Genomic DNA, 18,276 nt, shown 5'->3' with positions numbered 1-18,276 from the left:
GCATATCATGGCTTTGGTATATGCTGTAAAGGAGATCAATGAAAATCCACAAATGTTGCCTAATATTACCATGGGCATGCACATCTATAATAGCTATTTCAGAGCAAGCTGGACCTACCTTGCTTCAATGGACCTTCTCTCCACACAAGGAAGATTTATCCCTAACTTCAAGTGTGATGCCCAAGACAATGCAATAGCTGTTATCACAGGACCAAATTCTCACATCTGTCATTTCATGGCACACATTCTTAACATCTACAAGATGCCACAGGTAGGATATGCATATAAAACTAGGATTTACGAATAATTTACTCCTCAGTGCTCTTGTACATGAATTTTTGTGTTTGCAGATAGAAAGCACCAGGATTGAAGGGAACAAAGACATAACCTTGAAATATGCTCATAGGTCAAAAACGAATGTAATCAAGGAAAATAATTCTTCTCTTTTTTCATTTGGGTGGAGATATTATAATAGATGAATATGTATTCCTCTTGAGTGGGTAGTTCCCAACAGGCTTCAGATGCTCTTGGATATGATTCATTTTCTAGATCTTCATTTAGGGTTCAGGTGCAGTTGTGATACTGAAATGGTATTACAGACACAAACCCTCCTATCTCCTCTTTATGTGTCTTAGTTTGTATATGGCTCTGCTCCAATGACCATTGGCAACCCTGAAGCTATTTTCTTCAACCGAATGTTTCCAAATAAGGACCATCAAACCTGGGGAATTCTTCAGTTGCTGCTGCATTTTAACTGGACATGGATTGGGGTGGTTTATATAAGTAATGACAGTGGAGAGAAATTTATGCAGAATGTGCTTCCCATGTTTCCACAAAGAGGTATATGCTTCAATTTCATAGAAGAACTGCCGAAAGAATCCTTTTCCAGTAAATCTGATGAAATAATGGATGGCTTTTCTCGAATAAACCGAATAATTCTGAGGAGCAGTGCCAGCATTGTGATCATACATGGTGATATTCAGCTCACAGTAATTCTTAGAGTGAGTCCAATGCTTGCTGAATATCAGGACATAAAAATGAACAGTAAAGGTAAAGTGTGGATAATGACAGCCCAGATGGAGTTCACATCAGTTCCCTTTCAAAGAATTTTGGGTTTAGAGGCCTTCCATGGAGCTTTATCCTTTGCAGTTCCTTCCAAGCAGGTAATAGGATTCCTGGAATATCTTCAGATGAAAAACCCTACCTTGGAAAAGGAAGATGGTTTTATCAGGGTCTTTTGGGAAAATGCATTTGAATGTTCTTTCCCCATGAATGACACCACAGATAAAGAAATGTGTACTGGAGAAGAGAAGTTGGAGACTCTTCCTACCTCTGTTTTTGAAATGAGCATGACTGGGCATAGCTACAGTGTCTACAATGCTGTCTATGCTGTGGCGCATGCTTTGCAAGCCATGCATTCATCCAAATTCAGACACAAAGAAATGGCATATGATGGGAGAGGGATTCTTCTGAATCAGCAGCAGTGGCAGGTAATATTCTGAGGGCCTTAATGCAGAATAGGACATCATACCTATCTAACAACAAGCCAGGATAGTGCCATAGGTCAATGATAGAGCACCTGCTTTGCACATAAGAGATTTCAAGGTCAATTTTTGACAACCTCAATTAGAATGGTAGGATCTCCTTTATGAAATTCGGGGAAGAAGCTGCAAGTTCATGTTGATAGTACACAGAGAAGATGGTACAGTGGTCTGACTCAGTCTAAGTCAGTATCATTATAGAAACCCTACCTCATAAAAGCTTTATCTGTTTGGAACAGCATTTCATTGTTCCTTAACGCAACAATCTATGTAAAAAAAAATAGGTAAGTCAGCACTGGGAAGGTTAAGCTTGAGAATCGGCCTACTGTTTGAAATGAGGATGACTGGGCAAAGCCACAATGTCAGTAATGCTGTCTACACCCTGGCGTATGATTTGACAGCCATACCTTTATTTATCAAAATTCTAAAGAACAGTAATGGATGGGAAGAGGTGGATACTTCTGACTCTACAGCCATGGCAGCTAATGTCCTGAGTACATTACTACAGAGGAATCCATCATAAATCCATCTTCAACAGAAGGCCATTAAATGTCTGTCTACACCTTAAAGCTAGAGTGTTGACATCTGAATGCTATTTTTTATGCCATAGTTTTCCTTCTGAGCCAATTTGATACTGCTCCTCTGCATTCAGTTCCCAGTGAAGACTATGAAACCAATCACCATTGTCAGACTTCTAAACTTATTTGCCAGTGATGTGTAAAAGAGAGTTCTATTTTCCATTATCCCAATTCACTTTGCTTGTTCCTTAGATTTGTTTTCTATTGGCAAGACCACTAACCATAGTTTCCAAAAGGTCATCTGTCATCAGTATATTTGCCTATCATTGTGCATTCTTGATGGTGTTCCTTTGCTTCCATTTAGATCCACCACTATCTGAGAAGTGCCTCGTTTAACAACAGTGCTGGGGAACAAGTCACTTTTGATCAAAGTGGGCAAGCTGTCACTGGGTTTGATATTGTAAACTGGATCACATTCCCAAACCAGTCCTTTCTCAGAGTCAAAGTTGGAAAAGTAGACTCATTGTCTACCAAGGACAAAGGGTTCACAATTTCTGCAGATGACATTGTTTGGCCAAGCATGTTTAACCAGGTACGTCAGAAACATTTCCTCAACCTGGGGGAAAAGAACCAGGATCACTTATTGGGGTGGGGGGGGGAATACATGGGTCTAACTGTGGCTTTAACAGTGGAGTCAAAGCACAGGAATCATGGCTAGTAGTCACTGCTAGCTTTATCCTCCATTAATTTGTCTTATACTCTTTTAAAGGAATCATTGTGTCCTGTACAAATGAGTGTCACATGTTTAGCTAGCAATGCAGATAGACAGACTTCCTTCTGTGTGTCCGGAATGTTTCAACATTCAGCTCCATTGAATATTCCTGAGCTCTAGTGTTATGAGAGCAATGGATTTGAAAATTATTTGAAATGGTAATTTGTTATTTTATTTATACAACTCTCTTACTTTTATTATAGATCCAGTTGTTCTTGATCTGTTTTTATAGTATAGCAAATTTCTCCATGAAGCCTCATGAGCAGCAATTAATAAATAAAAAAGATAAATAAATAGTAACAATTCAGTGTTTCTTTATCTGCACTGGTGCGTATTAAGAGGTGTTAGCTGTCCTGGGATGAGAAATAGTGAGAAACAGGATGCAGAACTTCTTGAGTAAAGCAAATCAGTAATAAAATATTTGGTCAAACCATTTGTAACTGTGAAGAAACCACCGAAATATAAAACTCCCAAAAGAGAATTTCTGGACGTGAGAACATTTCTGCTTTTATTTATTGACAGGCACAACCCCTTTCTGTGTGTAATGACAATTGCCATCCAGGGTATAGTAAGATAAAGTTGGAAGGGAAGCCATTTTGCTGCTATGGTTGCCTCCCATGTCCTGAAGGGAAGATTTCAAATCAGTGTGGTAAGAAATGCAATGTAGAGCATTTGTTCAAAAATAATAAGCAGTACCCAAGTACTTAGATGTGCTTGGACAATGACTTTTAACCTTCCCCTCCCTTGTCTCTCTATTATTATTATTATTATTATTATTATTATTATTATTATTATTACTACTACTACTACTACTACTACTACTATACCACCCTATACCCGTAGGTCTGTTCAAGAACAGCCCTGGAACCTCCTAAATCTATTCTGGGTTTTCCCCTCTGCTCTCCAGAGCAGGTAAGAGGTAGATGTGGAGAGAACACACAGAGAGAAGAGATCCTTGCATTTCATTGCACAACCAGAAATTCTTGTTCCACTGCATCTAATTTGATGCTGACTGCTCATTGGAATTAATCCAAAATATTGATGTATATATCAGGCTCCATTGGCATTGATTGATTATTTATTTATTTATTTTTGCTAATTCGAAGGTGATATAACCATTGCTGATATAACAAGTCACGGCACTGTATCTTTTTCTAACAATTTTTGTAAGGCCTTTATGAGGGTGTTTTTTTTAAAAAAAGTTGTTAACTTTTAAAAACGTTTTTAAATGTAGTACTTTATTTAGTTGTATGGCATCTGAAACTTAGGGGGAAGAGTTGGTAATAAAGTGAAATAAAACTAATCAAATCTAATATAGCACATGATTTTAGATAAATATGGTGGATTTAATCATAAAGATAACAACAATAATGTAATTTAATGTAATAATTTCAGAGAAATATGGTGGATTTAATTATATCCAATCTGGTGACCGAGGGCATTCCTGGATCACTGCTAATTTGAGGTTTTTGGCAGACATAATTCTGGGTAATGAGATCATCCATAACTCAGTGTTATGGCAACTGATCTGCATACAGAAGGTCCCAGATTCAATCCCAGCATCATCTGTCTGAAATGCTGGAGAGCCATGGACAGTCTGAAGAGAGAATTATGAGCCAGAGAGATCAATACTGCAATCTGGTATAAGGCAGCTTCCTCTGTTCCTATGAGAAGATTTCCCCAATATAAAGACACTTTCTTAGTATAAGGAAGATGCTTCTTCCACCAAATGAAACAGCTTCCTCCAAGGTAGATAATGGAGCTGTTTGGAGGAAACTCCACTCAATGTAACACTTAATTTTTTTGAAGAAAAAAGCACGGCTTTTAGATTTATGTGAGCTTCCTTGATTCAGGATTTATACTATTACTGCTTAAATACTTTAGTGCACTATGTATTGCCGTTTTTATTTTAAAGAAAACCATGTTTTCCTTTCCAGACATGGATGAGTGTTTTCAATGTCCAGAAGACCAGTATCCAAATGACCAACGTGATTCCTGCTTTCCAAAATATATAAGTTACTTATCTTATGAAGAACCTTTGGGAATATGTTTTGCTGTTTCTGCTCATTCTTTATCTGTTATCACGTTCTTTGTACTCAGAGTCTTCATTAAGTACTGGCACACTCCCATAGTCAAAGCCAACAACAGGGACCTCACCTTTACACTCCTAATATCCCTCCTGCTCTCTTTCCTTTGCGCTCTGCTCTTCATTGGCAAGCCTAATAAGGTGACCTGCCTCCTTCGACAAATTACTTTTGGTCTCATCTTCTCAGTGGCGGTTTCTTGCATATTGGCCAAAACCACCATAGTGATCTTAGCTTTCATGGCTACCAGGCCAGAGTCCAATATCAGGAGATGGGTGGGGAATAAATTGGCCATTACCCTTGTTCTTTCCTGCTCCCTAATTCAGGCCAGTCTTTGTTGTGTGTGGCTGGCAACATCTCCCCCTTTCCCAGATCTAGACATGCACACGAAGACTGAAGAGATCGTGCTTGTATGCAACGAAGGTTCCGTCACTATGTTCTACTGTGTCCTGGGCTTCATGGGCTTCCAGGCCATAATCTGCTTCATTGTGGCTTTCCTGGCTCGGAGGTTGCCTGACACATTCAATGAAGCCAAGTTCATCACCTTCAGCATGTTGGTCTTCTGCAGTGTATGGTTGACCTTTATCCCAACCTACCTGAGCACAAAAGGGAAATACATGGTGGCTGTGGAGATCTTTTCTATTTTGACTTCTGGTGCTGGGTTACTGATGTGCATCTTTTCCCCCAAATGCTACATAATTCTGATGAGGCCTGACTTGAACAAAAGAGAACAGCTGACAAAGAGGCCAAACTGAATTCTTTACTTTGCTCATTCCAAACCTGTGTCTCCATAAACATATTCTAAACACTAAATCATGTTTAAATGAAAAGCCCATCTGGGGCATGTTGATTATTCAGGTACCTTCACTTTCTTGAGTTTAGGGACTGGTAAACAATGTTTTGTTTCCTGGAGCTTACCCAGACATGGAATGTTAAGGATGTATGTGTATTATAAAAATACTGTTTTCGTTCATAAAGTGATAAATTTCATGTCAATTGGATCTTAATGTGGTTTTTGTGGGGAGTGTTTATGCAAACTGCATAGAGGTTTTAGTTGATTAAGTAGTATATACATTTTGTTAAATTAATGAATGATTGACGGGTAACATCTGAACTCAAGGGACCTATTCCAATCATGGTCCTGGTTCTATTCTTCCAGAGGATGGGCTATTTTCATTCTGTAATAATCTTTTATCAAAATACGCAGCAGCACATTTCTCTTCAGAGAATATCATCCCCAAACTTTAATTGAATGCATGCTTGCCACACCCCAAGAAGATGAAATAACTGCTTCACATCAAGTGACTTGCAAGAACCAATGGGATCTAAAAAGTGGGTTGCCAGGAGAAGACTTTCCCACCCTTTGTCTGGTGCCAAACAGGGAGAAGATCTGGTCAAAAAGAAAGATTTGCAATGTAAAAGTAACTCAAAAGCAATATATTCCATTTGGAGCAAAGCAGCAAAATAAAGTGCACAAATGTCCTATTATTGGTCTGGTCTTTATGTAAAAATTCAGTTTTCTGAACATAAATAACTATGCCTAAACCTTGGTATACGCACTAAAGTTTCAGATATCCACACAGGTGGATTTTATTCATTTCAATTCTTGTTTGTGTTCTGTTGGTTGGTGGCAGAAACCATGACGAGAGGGAGGGGAATGGAGATTTGGATATCAGGCAAATCAGGGAGCAGAAGACAACAGACAAATCTGTTGTTTCTTTGTCTCTCTTTTGGTGGTTGGTTGCTGCCATTTTAAGAAGAAACTATGGTAGGGTTGGAGGGAGATCACATATTAGAAATGCTCTCATAGGAAAGAATAAGCTTTTTATGTGAATGCTCATCTAACAAATGATTACGTGGGTACTCATTTGTTCAGAAAGTGGGTCCTGTATGTAGAATAGAATGCCACTCACTTTCCCCGGACTTAACCAGTCCCTCATCTCACCACACTTTCAGGACAGTTTTACTGTCAAGGAACAACCCTTTTGTCTTTCTTTGCTCTCAAACATTACTGTCCATCATTGGACTTTAATGTGGCTGCAGAGCAGAATGTCTGATGATTTGCTAGCTGAATTAATTGAGACGCTTGTTCCATTTGAAGGAGCAGCTGGTATTCTTTGAAATCCCACTTGATTAGAAAATGCATTCATACATTTATGTGTCCAATTCAAAAGTTGGTTTGTATTATTATTAGTACACCCAGTTGGGGGTGTTACTCTTGGTTTGCTCCTATATTCTTCACTGTAAACACCATATAGTTTTTAGGTGGATATTAGAGAAAGATCAAGGTTAAAACACATTTTTGTACTGTGATATGTCAGGATACATTCTGTGTTTGAATTTTGCTTTGAAAATTTGTAGTTATACATTGGTTGTTTTGAGAAGAATGTCATCTTTCAAATTTATTAATCGTATTTTGAAACCATCAATTTCTATTCCTCTTTTCATGCTTCATTTTGTTGCAATTTATTTCCTTTGTTGCTGGTGCATTCCCACTAATTTGAACTCCCCACCTCCTCAAAAAATAAACACCCTAAGGTGCCAGATAGTCACAGTCTTTCTCCACATTTTCTTTATCCTGGCTGCTAGAAATGGAAAAGAAACATAGAGTTGAAATACAAGAGATATTCAGGCGAGGATTAAGTTTCCTGCAATGGAGAACTTCAGTGTTGAAGAGTGAGCAGCCATCAAAAAGGTTTATTTCATTCTTCTCTGGGCCAAACTTGGTGTACAAACAACATTGTAAAAAATTTTATCAAAGTATTATTAATACTTAAGAAGCAGGATGAAAACTTGGATGGATGTTGTTGGTATCACCTGTGTCACCCTACCATGACAATTGAATTGTATTGGCTCATGCGGCCCATAATTATCAAAATTGCCATGGTTAATTCTACTTCTTCTCAAGTCCCTATAGATTTCCTGTGAACACAGAAAAACAATGAAGTTTGAATGATGTTGTTAATATTCCTTGCTCCATTTGGAGCTCGGTCTAGAGACAGATTTATAGCCTTCCACCCACATGATTATTTTCATTATCAGGTCTTCCAAATCAACCTATGGTGTGATTGTTCCTGCCACTTCAGTAATCATGTTAGAAGAATCAAATTGGTGGCTGGAAGGTAGATTTTCCTTCATTGTGGTACTATTTGTGCTCTCCGTAATTGTATTCCTCCCTGATTTGGTATGTCACACTCCTATTGCCACATGCACCATTGGTACTCCTCTTTCTATTACGCACAAGTATTATCATTCTGGAGATCTCATCATTGCTGGAATTATTTCTCAATTCTACGTGACATTTGAAGAAATGGATATCGGAAAACATCCATCTGAGACACTGATTGATGAGATCATGTATGAAGTAGCTGCTTTTAATCCTATCATAATATCCACAGGCATGGTGATCTGATGTCTTTGGGTTTATATGGGTGGGAAGTGATTGTTGAAAAGACAGCCGATCTGCTCTTAGAGTCTTCTTGGATGAGGCTGTATCTCAGTTTTTTATGTTAGCTTTTTCCATGCAATTTCATTGTAGGACTCAGGATTTCCATGCCACGTGTTATAGTTGATGGAGGTTGACTGGAATGATACATTAGTGAGGTGTAGATAGGCAAAACTTTGATCAGGTTTTATTGCTTATTTTATTACTTAATTTAACATTGGAATTATTATTATTATTAGTAGTAGTAGTAGTAGGAATAGAGGTGGTAGTGCAGCAGTAGAAATGGTCAACTAAGGTAATTTGATAGCAAATTTTTATTAGCCATCTTCCCTCACCCAAAGGCTCTTCCCAGTATGTGGAAGGCACAGGGACTCTGGCAGCTCATCATTTGATTAGCAATAACAGTTTTCCTGCTGCTTGTCGGAGTGCTGTCCTTCATTACACAACACCCTATAAATACCTATCATAGACTTAGGAAAACCAGGATGCCATAAGCTACCCTTGTGCCAAATTGAAGTATCTAAGGTAAAATATATATAATGCTAGTTCTAGAAAATTAAAACTGTTAGTTGCTGAAAATTTATGGTTGGAACATGCTGTGGCATCCGAGCTGTGAGCCAATTCATCCAAATATGTATATGTATCATCCTGCTGGAAAGTCATCTGAACCAGAGTTGTACACAATCAACAAAGAGAAAGTTAAATCCCATAAAGGTAATGAATTTCTTGCACACCAAGGCACACTGGAAGAACCTTAAAATTTTACAATGTATGAAGCAAAGTCAGAGACCAGTCCCATTACCTTGATGTGGTTTTAGGAGTAGTAGGGAGTTTGCCCGGATGTTACAGAAGTGACTGAGTGCCCCATCTCTATGCGTATACTTTAATACTCTCATTATTGCACTAAATATTATTAGTCATTGATTCTAATCCTGCTAATTTCATTTGCCAAGCTACTTCCCCTCGCTCCATAAATTCAATGCATTATTGAGAATGATTTAGTTCTTTATCATGCACCTTTCCCCCATATCTGGTGGTTCTTTAGGTTACCTTTACCATGTGTCCAGCTTGAACCAGTTGACTTTTAGACCACAAACTGTGCTTGCAGTCACTCCCACAATATCCATCCCAGTAAACTGGAATTTTCAGGCTTGTTTGCATCTGACCCAATCTATTAACAGAGACCTATTGAGTGTACTGCTTTCCTTATATTGAATAATAATAACAATAATAATAATAATAATAATAATAATAATAATAATAATAATAATAATAATTTTTATTTATATCCTGCCCTCCCCAGCCAAGACCGGGCTCAGGGCGGCTATCACCAGATATAAACCAATTGATTAAAATACAACTTAAAAACTAGATTAAAATATAACATTAAAATGCAGCCTCATTTCAGTAGAATCAATTGTGTGATATACAGCATATGTAAACTATATATGTAGATATGGAACTATATAAATATTTAAGTATATATGCATAAAAAAGGTAAAGGACCCCTGACAGTTGAGTCGAATCGCGAACGCCTCTGGGTTTGGGGTGCTCATCTCACTTTACTGGCAGAGGGAGGCAACATTTGTTCACAGACAGTTTTTCCAGGTCATGTGGCCAGCATGACTAAGCCGCATCTGGCGGAACCAGAGCAGTGCACGGAAACACTGCTGCAGCAGTACCTATTTATCTACTTGTACTGGTGTGCTTTCGAACTGCTAGGTTGACAGGAACTGGGAACGAACAACGGGAGCTCACCCTGTTGCAGGGATTCTAACCACTGACCTTCCGATCGGCAAGCCTTTGGCTCAGGGGTTTAGACCACAAAGCCACCCGTGTCCCATATATGCATAGCACTTTCTAAAATTCCAACAAGTTGAAATACAGGAATGAGTACTAATGCTTCTTCACAATTCTCTGCAATGCAAACATATTATCTTTCTGTGTGTTTCTTTGTGTGTGTGCAAGCAATGATATTAGCAAGCATATATTGAAATTGAATGTTACACGTTTCATATTCAGAAACAGACTCCCTTTGACACAGCATGCCAATCTCATTGCAGACTCTTTTTCCAAAACTATCAGCATATCTTGGCCTTGGTATATGCTGTAAAGGAGATCAATGAAAATCCACAAATGTTGCCTAATGTTACCCTGGGCACGCACATCTATAATAGCTATTTCAGAGCAAGCTGGACCTACCTTGCTTCAATGGACCTTCTCTCCACACAGGGAAGATTTATCCCTAACTTCAAGTGTGATGCCCAGGACAATGCAATAGCTGTTATCACAGGACCAAATTCTCACATCTGTCATTTCATGGCGCACATTCTTAACATCTACAAGACGCCACAGGTAGGATGTGCATATCTACAAATAATTTACTCCTCAATGCTCTTGTATGTGGATTTTTGTGTTTGCAGATAGAAAGCACCAGGATTAAAGGGAACAAAGACATAACCTTGAAATATGCTCATAGGTCAAAAACGAATGTACTCAAGGAAAATAATTCTTCTCTTTTTTTCATTTGGGTGGGGATATTATAACAGATGAATAAGTATTCCTCTTGAGTGGGTAGTTCCCAACAGGCTTCAGATGCTCTTGGATATGATTCATTTTCTAGATCTTCATTTAGAGTTCAGGTGCAGTTGTGATACTGAAATTGTATTTCAGACACAAACCCTCCTATCTCCCCTTTATGTGTCTTAGTTTGTATATGGCTCTGCTCCAATGACCATTGGCAACCCTGAAGCTGTTTTCTTCAACCGGATGTTCCCAAATGAGGACCATCAAACCAGGGGAATTCTTCAGTTGCTGCTGCATTTTAACTGGACATGGATTGGGGTGGTTTATTTAAGTATTGACAGTGGAGAGAAATTTATACAGAGTGTGCTCCCCATGTTTTCACAAAGATGTATATGCTTTGATTTCATAGAAGAACTGCCAAAAGAATCCTTTTCCAGTGAGTTCGGTGAAATAATGGATGGCTTTTCTCGAGTACACAGAATTATGCTGACGAGCAGTGCCAGCATTGTGATCATACATGGTGATATTCAGCTCACGGTAATTCTTAGAGTGAGTCCAGAGTTTGCTAAATATCAGGGCATAAAAATGAACAGTAAAGGTAAAGTGTGGATAATGACAGCCCAGATGGAGTTCACATCAATTCCCTTTCAAAAAATGATGGGTATAGAGGCCTTCCATGGAGCTTTATCCTTTTCAGTTCCTTCCAAGCAGGTAATAGGATTCCTGGAATATCTTCAGATGAAAAACCCTACCTTGGAAAAGGAAGATGGTTTTATCAGGGTCTTTTGGGAAAATGCATTTGAATGTTCTTTCCCCATGAATGACACCACAGATAAAGAAATGTGTACTGGAGAAGAGAAGTTGGAGACTCTTCCTACCTCTGTTTTTGAAATGAGCATGACTGGGCATAGCTACAGTGTCTACAATGCTGTCTATGCTGTGGCGCATGCTTTGCAAGCCATGCATTCATCCAAATTCAGACACAAAGAAATGGCATATGATGGGAGAGGGATTCTTCTGAATCAGCAGCAGTGGCAGGTAATATTCTGAGGGCCTTAATGCAGAATAGGACATCATACCTATCTAACAACAAGCCAGGATAGTGCCATAGGTCAATGATAGAGCACCTGCTTTGCACATAAGAGATTTCAAGGTCAATTTTTGACAACCTCAATTAGAATGGTAGGATCTCCTTTATGAAATTCGGGGAAGAAGCTGCAAGTTCATGTTGATAGTACACAGAGAAGATGGTACAGTGGTCTGACTCAGTCTAAGTCAGTATCATTATAGAAACCCTACCTCATAAAAGCTTTATCTGTTTGAAACAGCATTTCATTGTTCCTTAACGCAACAATCTATGTAAAAAAAATAGGTAAGTCAGCACTGGGAAGGTTAAGCTTGAGAATCGGCATACTGTTTGAAATGAGGATGACTGGGCAAAGCCACAATGTCAGTAATGCTGTCTACACCCTGGCGTATGATTTGACAGCCATACCTTTATTTATCAAAATTCTAAAGAACAGTAATGGATGGGAAGAGGTGGATACTTCTGACTCTACAGCCATGGCAGCTAATGTCCTGAGTACATTACTACAGAGGAATCCATCATAAATCATTCTTCATCAGAAGGCCATTAAATGTCTATCTATGTTTTAAAGCTAGAGTGTTGACATCTAAATGCTATTTTTTACGCCATAATTTTCCTTCTGAGCCAATTTGATACTGCTCCCCTGCATTCAGTTTCCAGTGAAGACTATGAAACCAATCACCATTGTCAGACTTCTAAACTTATTTGCCAGTGATGTGTAAAAGAGAGTTGTATTTTCCAATCTCCCAATTGACTTTGCTTGTTCCTTAGATTTGATTTCTGTAGGCAAGACCATTAACCATAGTTTCCAAAAGGTCATCTGCCATCGGTATATTTGCCTATCATTGTGCATTCTTGATGGTGTTCCTTTGCTTCCATTTAGATCCACCGCTATCTGAGAAGTTCCTCGTTTAACAACAGTGCTGGGGAACAAGTTACTTTTGATCAAAGTGGGCAAGCTGTCGCTGGGTTTGATATTGTAAATTGGGTCACATTCCCAAACCAGTCCTTTCTCCGAGTCAAAGTTGGAAAAGTAGACTCATTGTCTACCAAGGACAAAGGGTTCACAATTTCTGCAGATGACATTGTTTGGCCAAACATGTTTAACCAGGTACGTCAGAAACATTTCCTCAACCTGGGGGGAAAGAACCAGGATCACTTTTTTTGGGGGGGGGAATACATGGGTGTAACTGTGGCTTTAACAGTGGAGTCAAAGCACAGGAATCATGGCTAGTAGTCACTGCTAGCTTTATCCTCCATTAATTTGTCTTATCCTCTTTTAAAGGAATCATTGTGTCCTGTACAAATGAGTGTCACATGTTTAGCTAGCAATGCAGATAGACAGACTTCCTTCTGTGTGTCCAGAATGTTTCAACATTCAGCTCCATTGAATATTCCTGAGCTCTAGTGTTATGAGAGCAATGGATTTGAAAATTATTTGAAATGGTAATTTGTTATTTTATTTATACAACTCTCTTACTTTTATTATAGATCCAGTTGTTCTTGATCTGTTTTTATAGTATAGCAAATTTCTCCATGAAGACTCATGTGCAGCAATTAATAAATAAAAAAGATAAATAAATAATAACAATTCATTGTGTCTTTATCTGCACTGGTGCGTATTAAGAGGTGTTAGCTGTCCTGGGATGAGAAATAGTGAGAAACAGGATGCAGAACTTCTTGAGTAAAGCAAATCAGTAATAAAATATTTGGTCAAACCATTTGTAACTGTGAAGAAACCACCGAAATATAAAACTCCCAAAAGAGAATTTCTGGACGTGAGAACATTTCTGCTTTTATTTATTGACAGGCACAACCCCTTTCTGTGTGTAATGACAATTGCCATCCAGGGTATAGTAAGATAAAGTTGGAAGGGAAGCCATTTTGCTGCTATGGTTGCCTCCCATGTCCTGAAGGGAAGATTTCAAATCAGAGTGGTAAGAAATGCAATGTAGAGCATTTGTTCAAATGTAATGGGCAGTATCCAACTATTTAGATGTGCCAGGACAATGACTTTTAACCTAACCCTGCCTCGTCTCTCTATTATTATTATTATTATTATTATTATTATTATTATTATTATTATTATTTCTATACCGCCCTATACCCGTAGGTCTGTTCAAGAACAGCCCTGGAACCTCCTAAATCTATTCTGGGTTTTCCCCTCTGCTCTCCAGAGCAGGTAAGAGGTAGATGTGGAGAGAACACACAGAGAGAAGAGATCCTTGCATTTCATTGCACAACCAGAAATTCTTGTGCCACTGCATCTAATTTGATGGTGACTGCTCATTGGAATTAATCCAAAATACTGATGTATATATCAGGCTCCATTGGCATTGATTGATTATTTATTTATTTATTTAGGCTAATTCGAATGTGATATAACCATTGCTGATATTACAAGTCAAGTCACTGTATCTTTTTCTAACAATTTTTGTAAGGCCTTTATGTGGGTGTTTTTTTTAAAAAAAGTTGTTAACTTTTAAAAACGTTTTTAAATGTAATACTTTATTTAGTTGTATGGCATCTGAAACTTAGGGATAAGAGGTGGTATTAAAGTGAAATAAAACTAATCAAATCTAATATAGCACATGATTTTAGATAAATATGGTGGATTTAATCATATCCAATCTGGTGATTGAGGGCATTCCTGCATCACTGCTAATTTGAGGTTTTTGGCAGACATAATTCTGGGTAATGCGATCATCCATAACTCAGTGTTATGGCAACTGATCTACATGCAGAAGGTCCCAGATTCAATCCCAGCATCATCTGTCTGAAATGCTGGAGAGCCATGGACAGTCTGCAGAGAGAATTATGAGCCAGAGAGATCAATACTCCAATCTGGTACAAGGCAGCTTCCTCTGTTCCTTTGAGAAGATTTCCCAATATAAAGACACTTTCTTAGTATAAGGAAGATGCTTCTTCCACCAAATGAAACAGCTTCCTCCAAGGTAGATAGTGGGGCTGTTTGGAGGAAACTCCACTCAATGTAACACTTAATTTTTTTGAAGAAAAAAGCATGGCTTTTAGATTTATGTGAGCTTCCTTGATTCAGGTTTTATACTATTACGGCTTAAATACTTTAGTGCACTATGTATTGCCGTTTTTATTTTAAAGAAAACCATGTTTTCCTTTCCAGACATGGATGAGTGTTTTCAATGTCCAGAAGACCAGTATCCAAATGACCAACGTGATTCCTGCATTCCAAAATATATAAGTTACTTATCTTATGAAGAACCTTTGGGAATATGTTTTGCTGTTTCTGCTCATTCTTTATCTGTTATCACGTTCTTTGTACTCAGAGTCTTCATTAAGTACTGGCACACTCCCATAGTCAAAGCCAACAACAGGGACCTCACCTTTGCACTCCTAATATCCCTCCTGCTCTCTTTCCTTTGCGCTCTGCTCTTCATTGGCAAGCCTAATAAGGTGACCTGCCTCCTTCGGCAAATTACTTTTGGTCTTATCTTCTCAGTGGCGGTTTCTTGCATATTGGCCAAAACTACCATAGTGATCTTAGCTTTCATGGCTACCAGGCCAGAGTCCAGTATCAGGAGATGGGTGGGGAATAAATTGGCCATTACTGTTGTTCTTTCCTGCTCTCTAATTCAGGCCAGTCTTTGTTGTGTGTGGCTGGCAACATCTCCCCCATTCCCAGATCTAGATATGCACACGATGACTGAAGAGATTGTGCTTGTATGCAATGAAGGTTCCGTCACCATGTTCTACTGTGTCCTGGGCTTCATGGGCTTCCAGGCCATGATCTGCTTCATTGTGGCTTTCCTGGCTCGGAGGTTGCCTGACACATTCAATGAAGCCAAGTTCATCACCTTCAGCATGTTGGTCTTCTGCAGTGTATGGTTGACCTTTATTCCAACCTACCTGAGCACAAAAGGAAAATACATGGTGGCTGTGGAGATCTTCTCTATTTTGACTTCTGGTGCTGGGTTACTGATCTGCATCTTTTCCCCCAAATGCTACATTATTCTGATGAGGCCTGACTTGAACAAAAGAGAACAGCTGATAAAGAGGCCAAACTGAAGGAACTTATTTTTTCTTATTCTTTACTTTGCTCATTGCAAACCTTTTTCTCCATTTACCTCTGCAAAATACTAAATTATGTTTAGATGATAACGCCATCTGGGACATGTTGAATAGTCAGGCATGTTTTGTATCCTGAGCCTACTCAGACATGGAATTTTAGGGTTTTATGTTTATTCTAAAAATGCTGTTTTTGTTCATAACTTGATAAATTTCCTGTCAATTGGCTTAATGAAAATTTTATATTATATGCAAACTGCTTAGAAATGTTAGTGAACAATCAATAAATACATTTTTTGCTAAATGAATGGGTTACTGATTGATTGGTAGCACTCTAATGATAAAGGGTACTTATTCATACCATAGTCCTAGTGTGTGTTTTTTCAGAGGATCGGGTGTTTTCATTCTGCAATGGTAGCCTCAATACAAGAATGTTCTACCAAGATATGCAGCAGCAGAATATCTTCAGTGATATTGTCACCAAACTTTTGTTGTTGTTTAGTTGTTTAGTCGTGTCCGACTCTTCGTGACCCCATGGACCAGAGCACGCCAGGCACTTCTGTCTTCCACTGCCTCCCGCAGTTTGGTCAGACTCATGTTTGTAGCTTCAAAGACACTATCCAACCATCTTGTCCTCTGTCGTCCCCTTCTCCTTGTGCTCTCCATCTTTCCCAACATCAGGGTCTTTTCCAGGGAGTCTTCTCTTCTCATGCGGTGGCCAAAGTATTGGAGCCTCAGCTTCAGGATCTGTCCTTCCAGTGAGCACTCAGGGCCGATTTCCTTCAGAATGGATAGGGTTGATCTTCTTGCAGTCCATGGGACTCTCAAGAGTCTCCTCCAGCACCATAATTCAAAAGCATCAATTCTTCGATGATCAGCCTTCTTTATGGTCCAGCTCTCACTTCCATACATCACTACAGTGGTACTTCGCAAGATGAATGCCTCGTAAGACGAAAAACTCGCAAGACGAAAGAGTTTTTCGTTTTTTGAGTTGTTTCGCAAGACAAATTCCCGAAAACGTCTTGCAAGTTTGTTTCCTTTTTCTTAAAACCATTAATACCCAGGGTGCATTGCTTGAAGAGGTGCAGTTGTGACTTGACTTCAAGGAGCAACTCATAGCACGCGTTGTGGTAGCCTTTTTTGAGGTTTTTGAAGACTTTGTTTTTCCAAAACTTCTTTTGCAGCCATTTGGTAAGTTAAACTTTTAAAACTTTTTTTGGGGGGGTTTGGATTTTGGGTTGGGGTGTTTTCTAGGAGGTTTGGTGCTTTTGAATTTTTTGGATGTGAAGCACTGATTTTTTTAGGGGGGGGGTGCGAAGGTAGGAGCTGTGCTGCCATGGGGCCCAAGAAGACTGCTGCTGCAGAGGCTGGCGAGAGGAAGAAGGAGAAGAAAGAACTGAGGGACATTTGCCAGAAGTGGAAAGATGTGCAGGCTTTTGCACAGCGGCACCACCCTGACAAGGACCTGACACGTGACCTTGCGAACACTTTTGATACGAGGGCCATGTCGTCTTTCAGGGAGGTACTGAAAAGGCGGATGAAGCAGCAGACCATGGACAGGTTCTTCAGCAAGAAGCAAAGAGTGGAAGAGGAACCTTCTTCGAGTTGTCCCCCAGAGTCTTAGAAAATGTATGTACAGTACTGTACACTTTGGTGATTTTTAAACATTTTTTGACCATAGGAACGCATTAATTGATTTTCACTGCATTCCTATGGGAATCCGTGCTTTGCAAGATGAAAAATTCGCAAGGCAAAAAAACTCGCAGAACGAATTAATTTCGTCTTGCGAGGTACCACTGTACTGGGAAAACCATAGCTTTTACTATACGGACCTTTGTTGGCAAGGTGATGTCTCTACTTTTTAAGATGCTGTCTAGGTTTGTCATTGCTTTCCTCCCAAGAAGCAGGCGTCTCTTAATTTCGTGGCTGCTGTCACCATCTGTAGTGATCATGGAGCCCAAGAAAGTAAAATCTCTCACTGCCTCCATTTCTTCTCCTTCTATTTGCCATGAGGTGATGGGACCAGTGGCCATGATCTTCGGGTTTTTTGATGTTGAGCTTCAGACCATATTTTGTGCTCTCCTCTTTCACCCTCAATAAAAGGTTCTTTAATTCCTCCTCACTTTCTTCCATCAAGGTTGTGTCATCTGCATATCTGAGGTTGTTGATATTTCTTACAGCAATCTTAATTCCGGCTTCGGATTCATCCAGCCCAGCCTTTCGCATGATGAATTCTGCATATAAATTAAATAAACAGGG

General features: G+C 39.1%; 2 protein-coding genes across 2 annotated transcripts; both read left to right on the top strand.

The window, feature by feature from the left end:
* Nucleotides 1–7: 7 nt before the first annotated feature.
* On the top strand, nucleotides 8–5,670 carry LOC309356029 (vomeronasal type-2 receptor 26-like; the record flags this gene model as incomplete). The annotated part of the gene is made up of 5 exons (XM_081887211.1): nucleotides 8–271; nucleotides 636–1,490; nucleotides 2,424–2,651; nucleotides 3,354–3,480; nucleotides 4,769–5,670. 5 exons carry the CDS (start codon nucleotides 8–10, stop codon nucleotides 5,668–5,670), a joined length of 2,376 nt encoding a protein of 791 aa, XP_081743337.1.
* Nucleotides 5,671–10,571: 4,901 nt separating this feature from the next.
* LOC309356028 (vomeronasal type-2 receptor 26-like) lies at nucleotides 10,572–16,017 on the top strand (the record flags this gene model as incomplete). The annotated part of the gene is made up of 4 exons (XM_081887210.1): nucleotides 10,572–10,715; nucleotides 11,070–11,924; nucleotides 12,857–13,084; nucleotides 15,094–16,017. 4 exons carry the CDS (start codon nucleotides 10,572–10,574, stop codon nucleotides 16,015–16,017), a joined length of 2,151 nt encoding a protein of 716 aa, XP_081743336.1.
* Nucleotides 16,018–18,276: the final 2,259 nt, after the last annotated feature.

This window comes from Podarcis melisellensis, assembly GCF_964234715.1.
Source record: "Podarcis melisellensis genome assembly, chromosome: 13".
Classification (NCBI taxonomy): domain Eukaryota; kingdom Metazoa; phylum Chordata; class Lepidosauria; order Squamata; family Lacertidae; genus Podarcis; species Podarcis melisellensis.
Note: the sequence above shows the minus strand (reverse complement) of the source record. Positions and strands in the feature narration are given on the sequence as shown.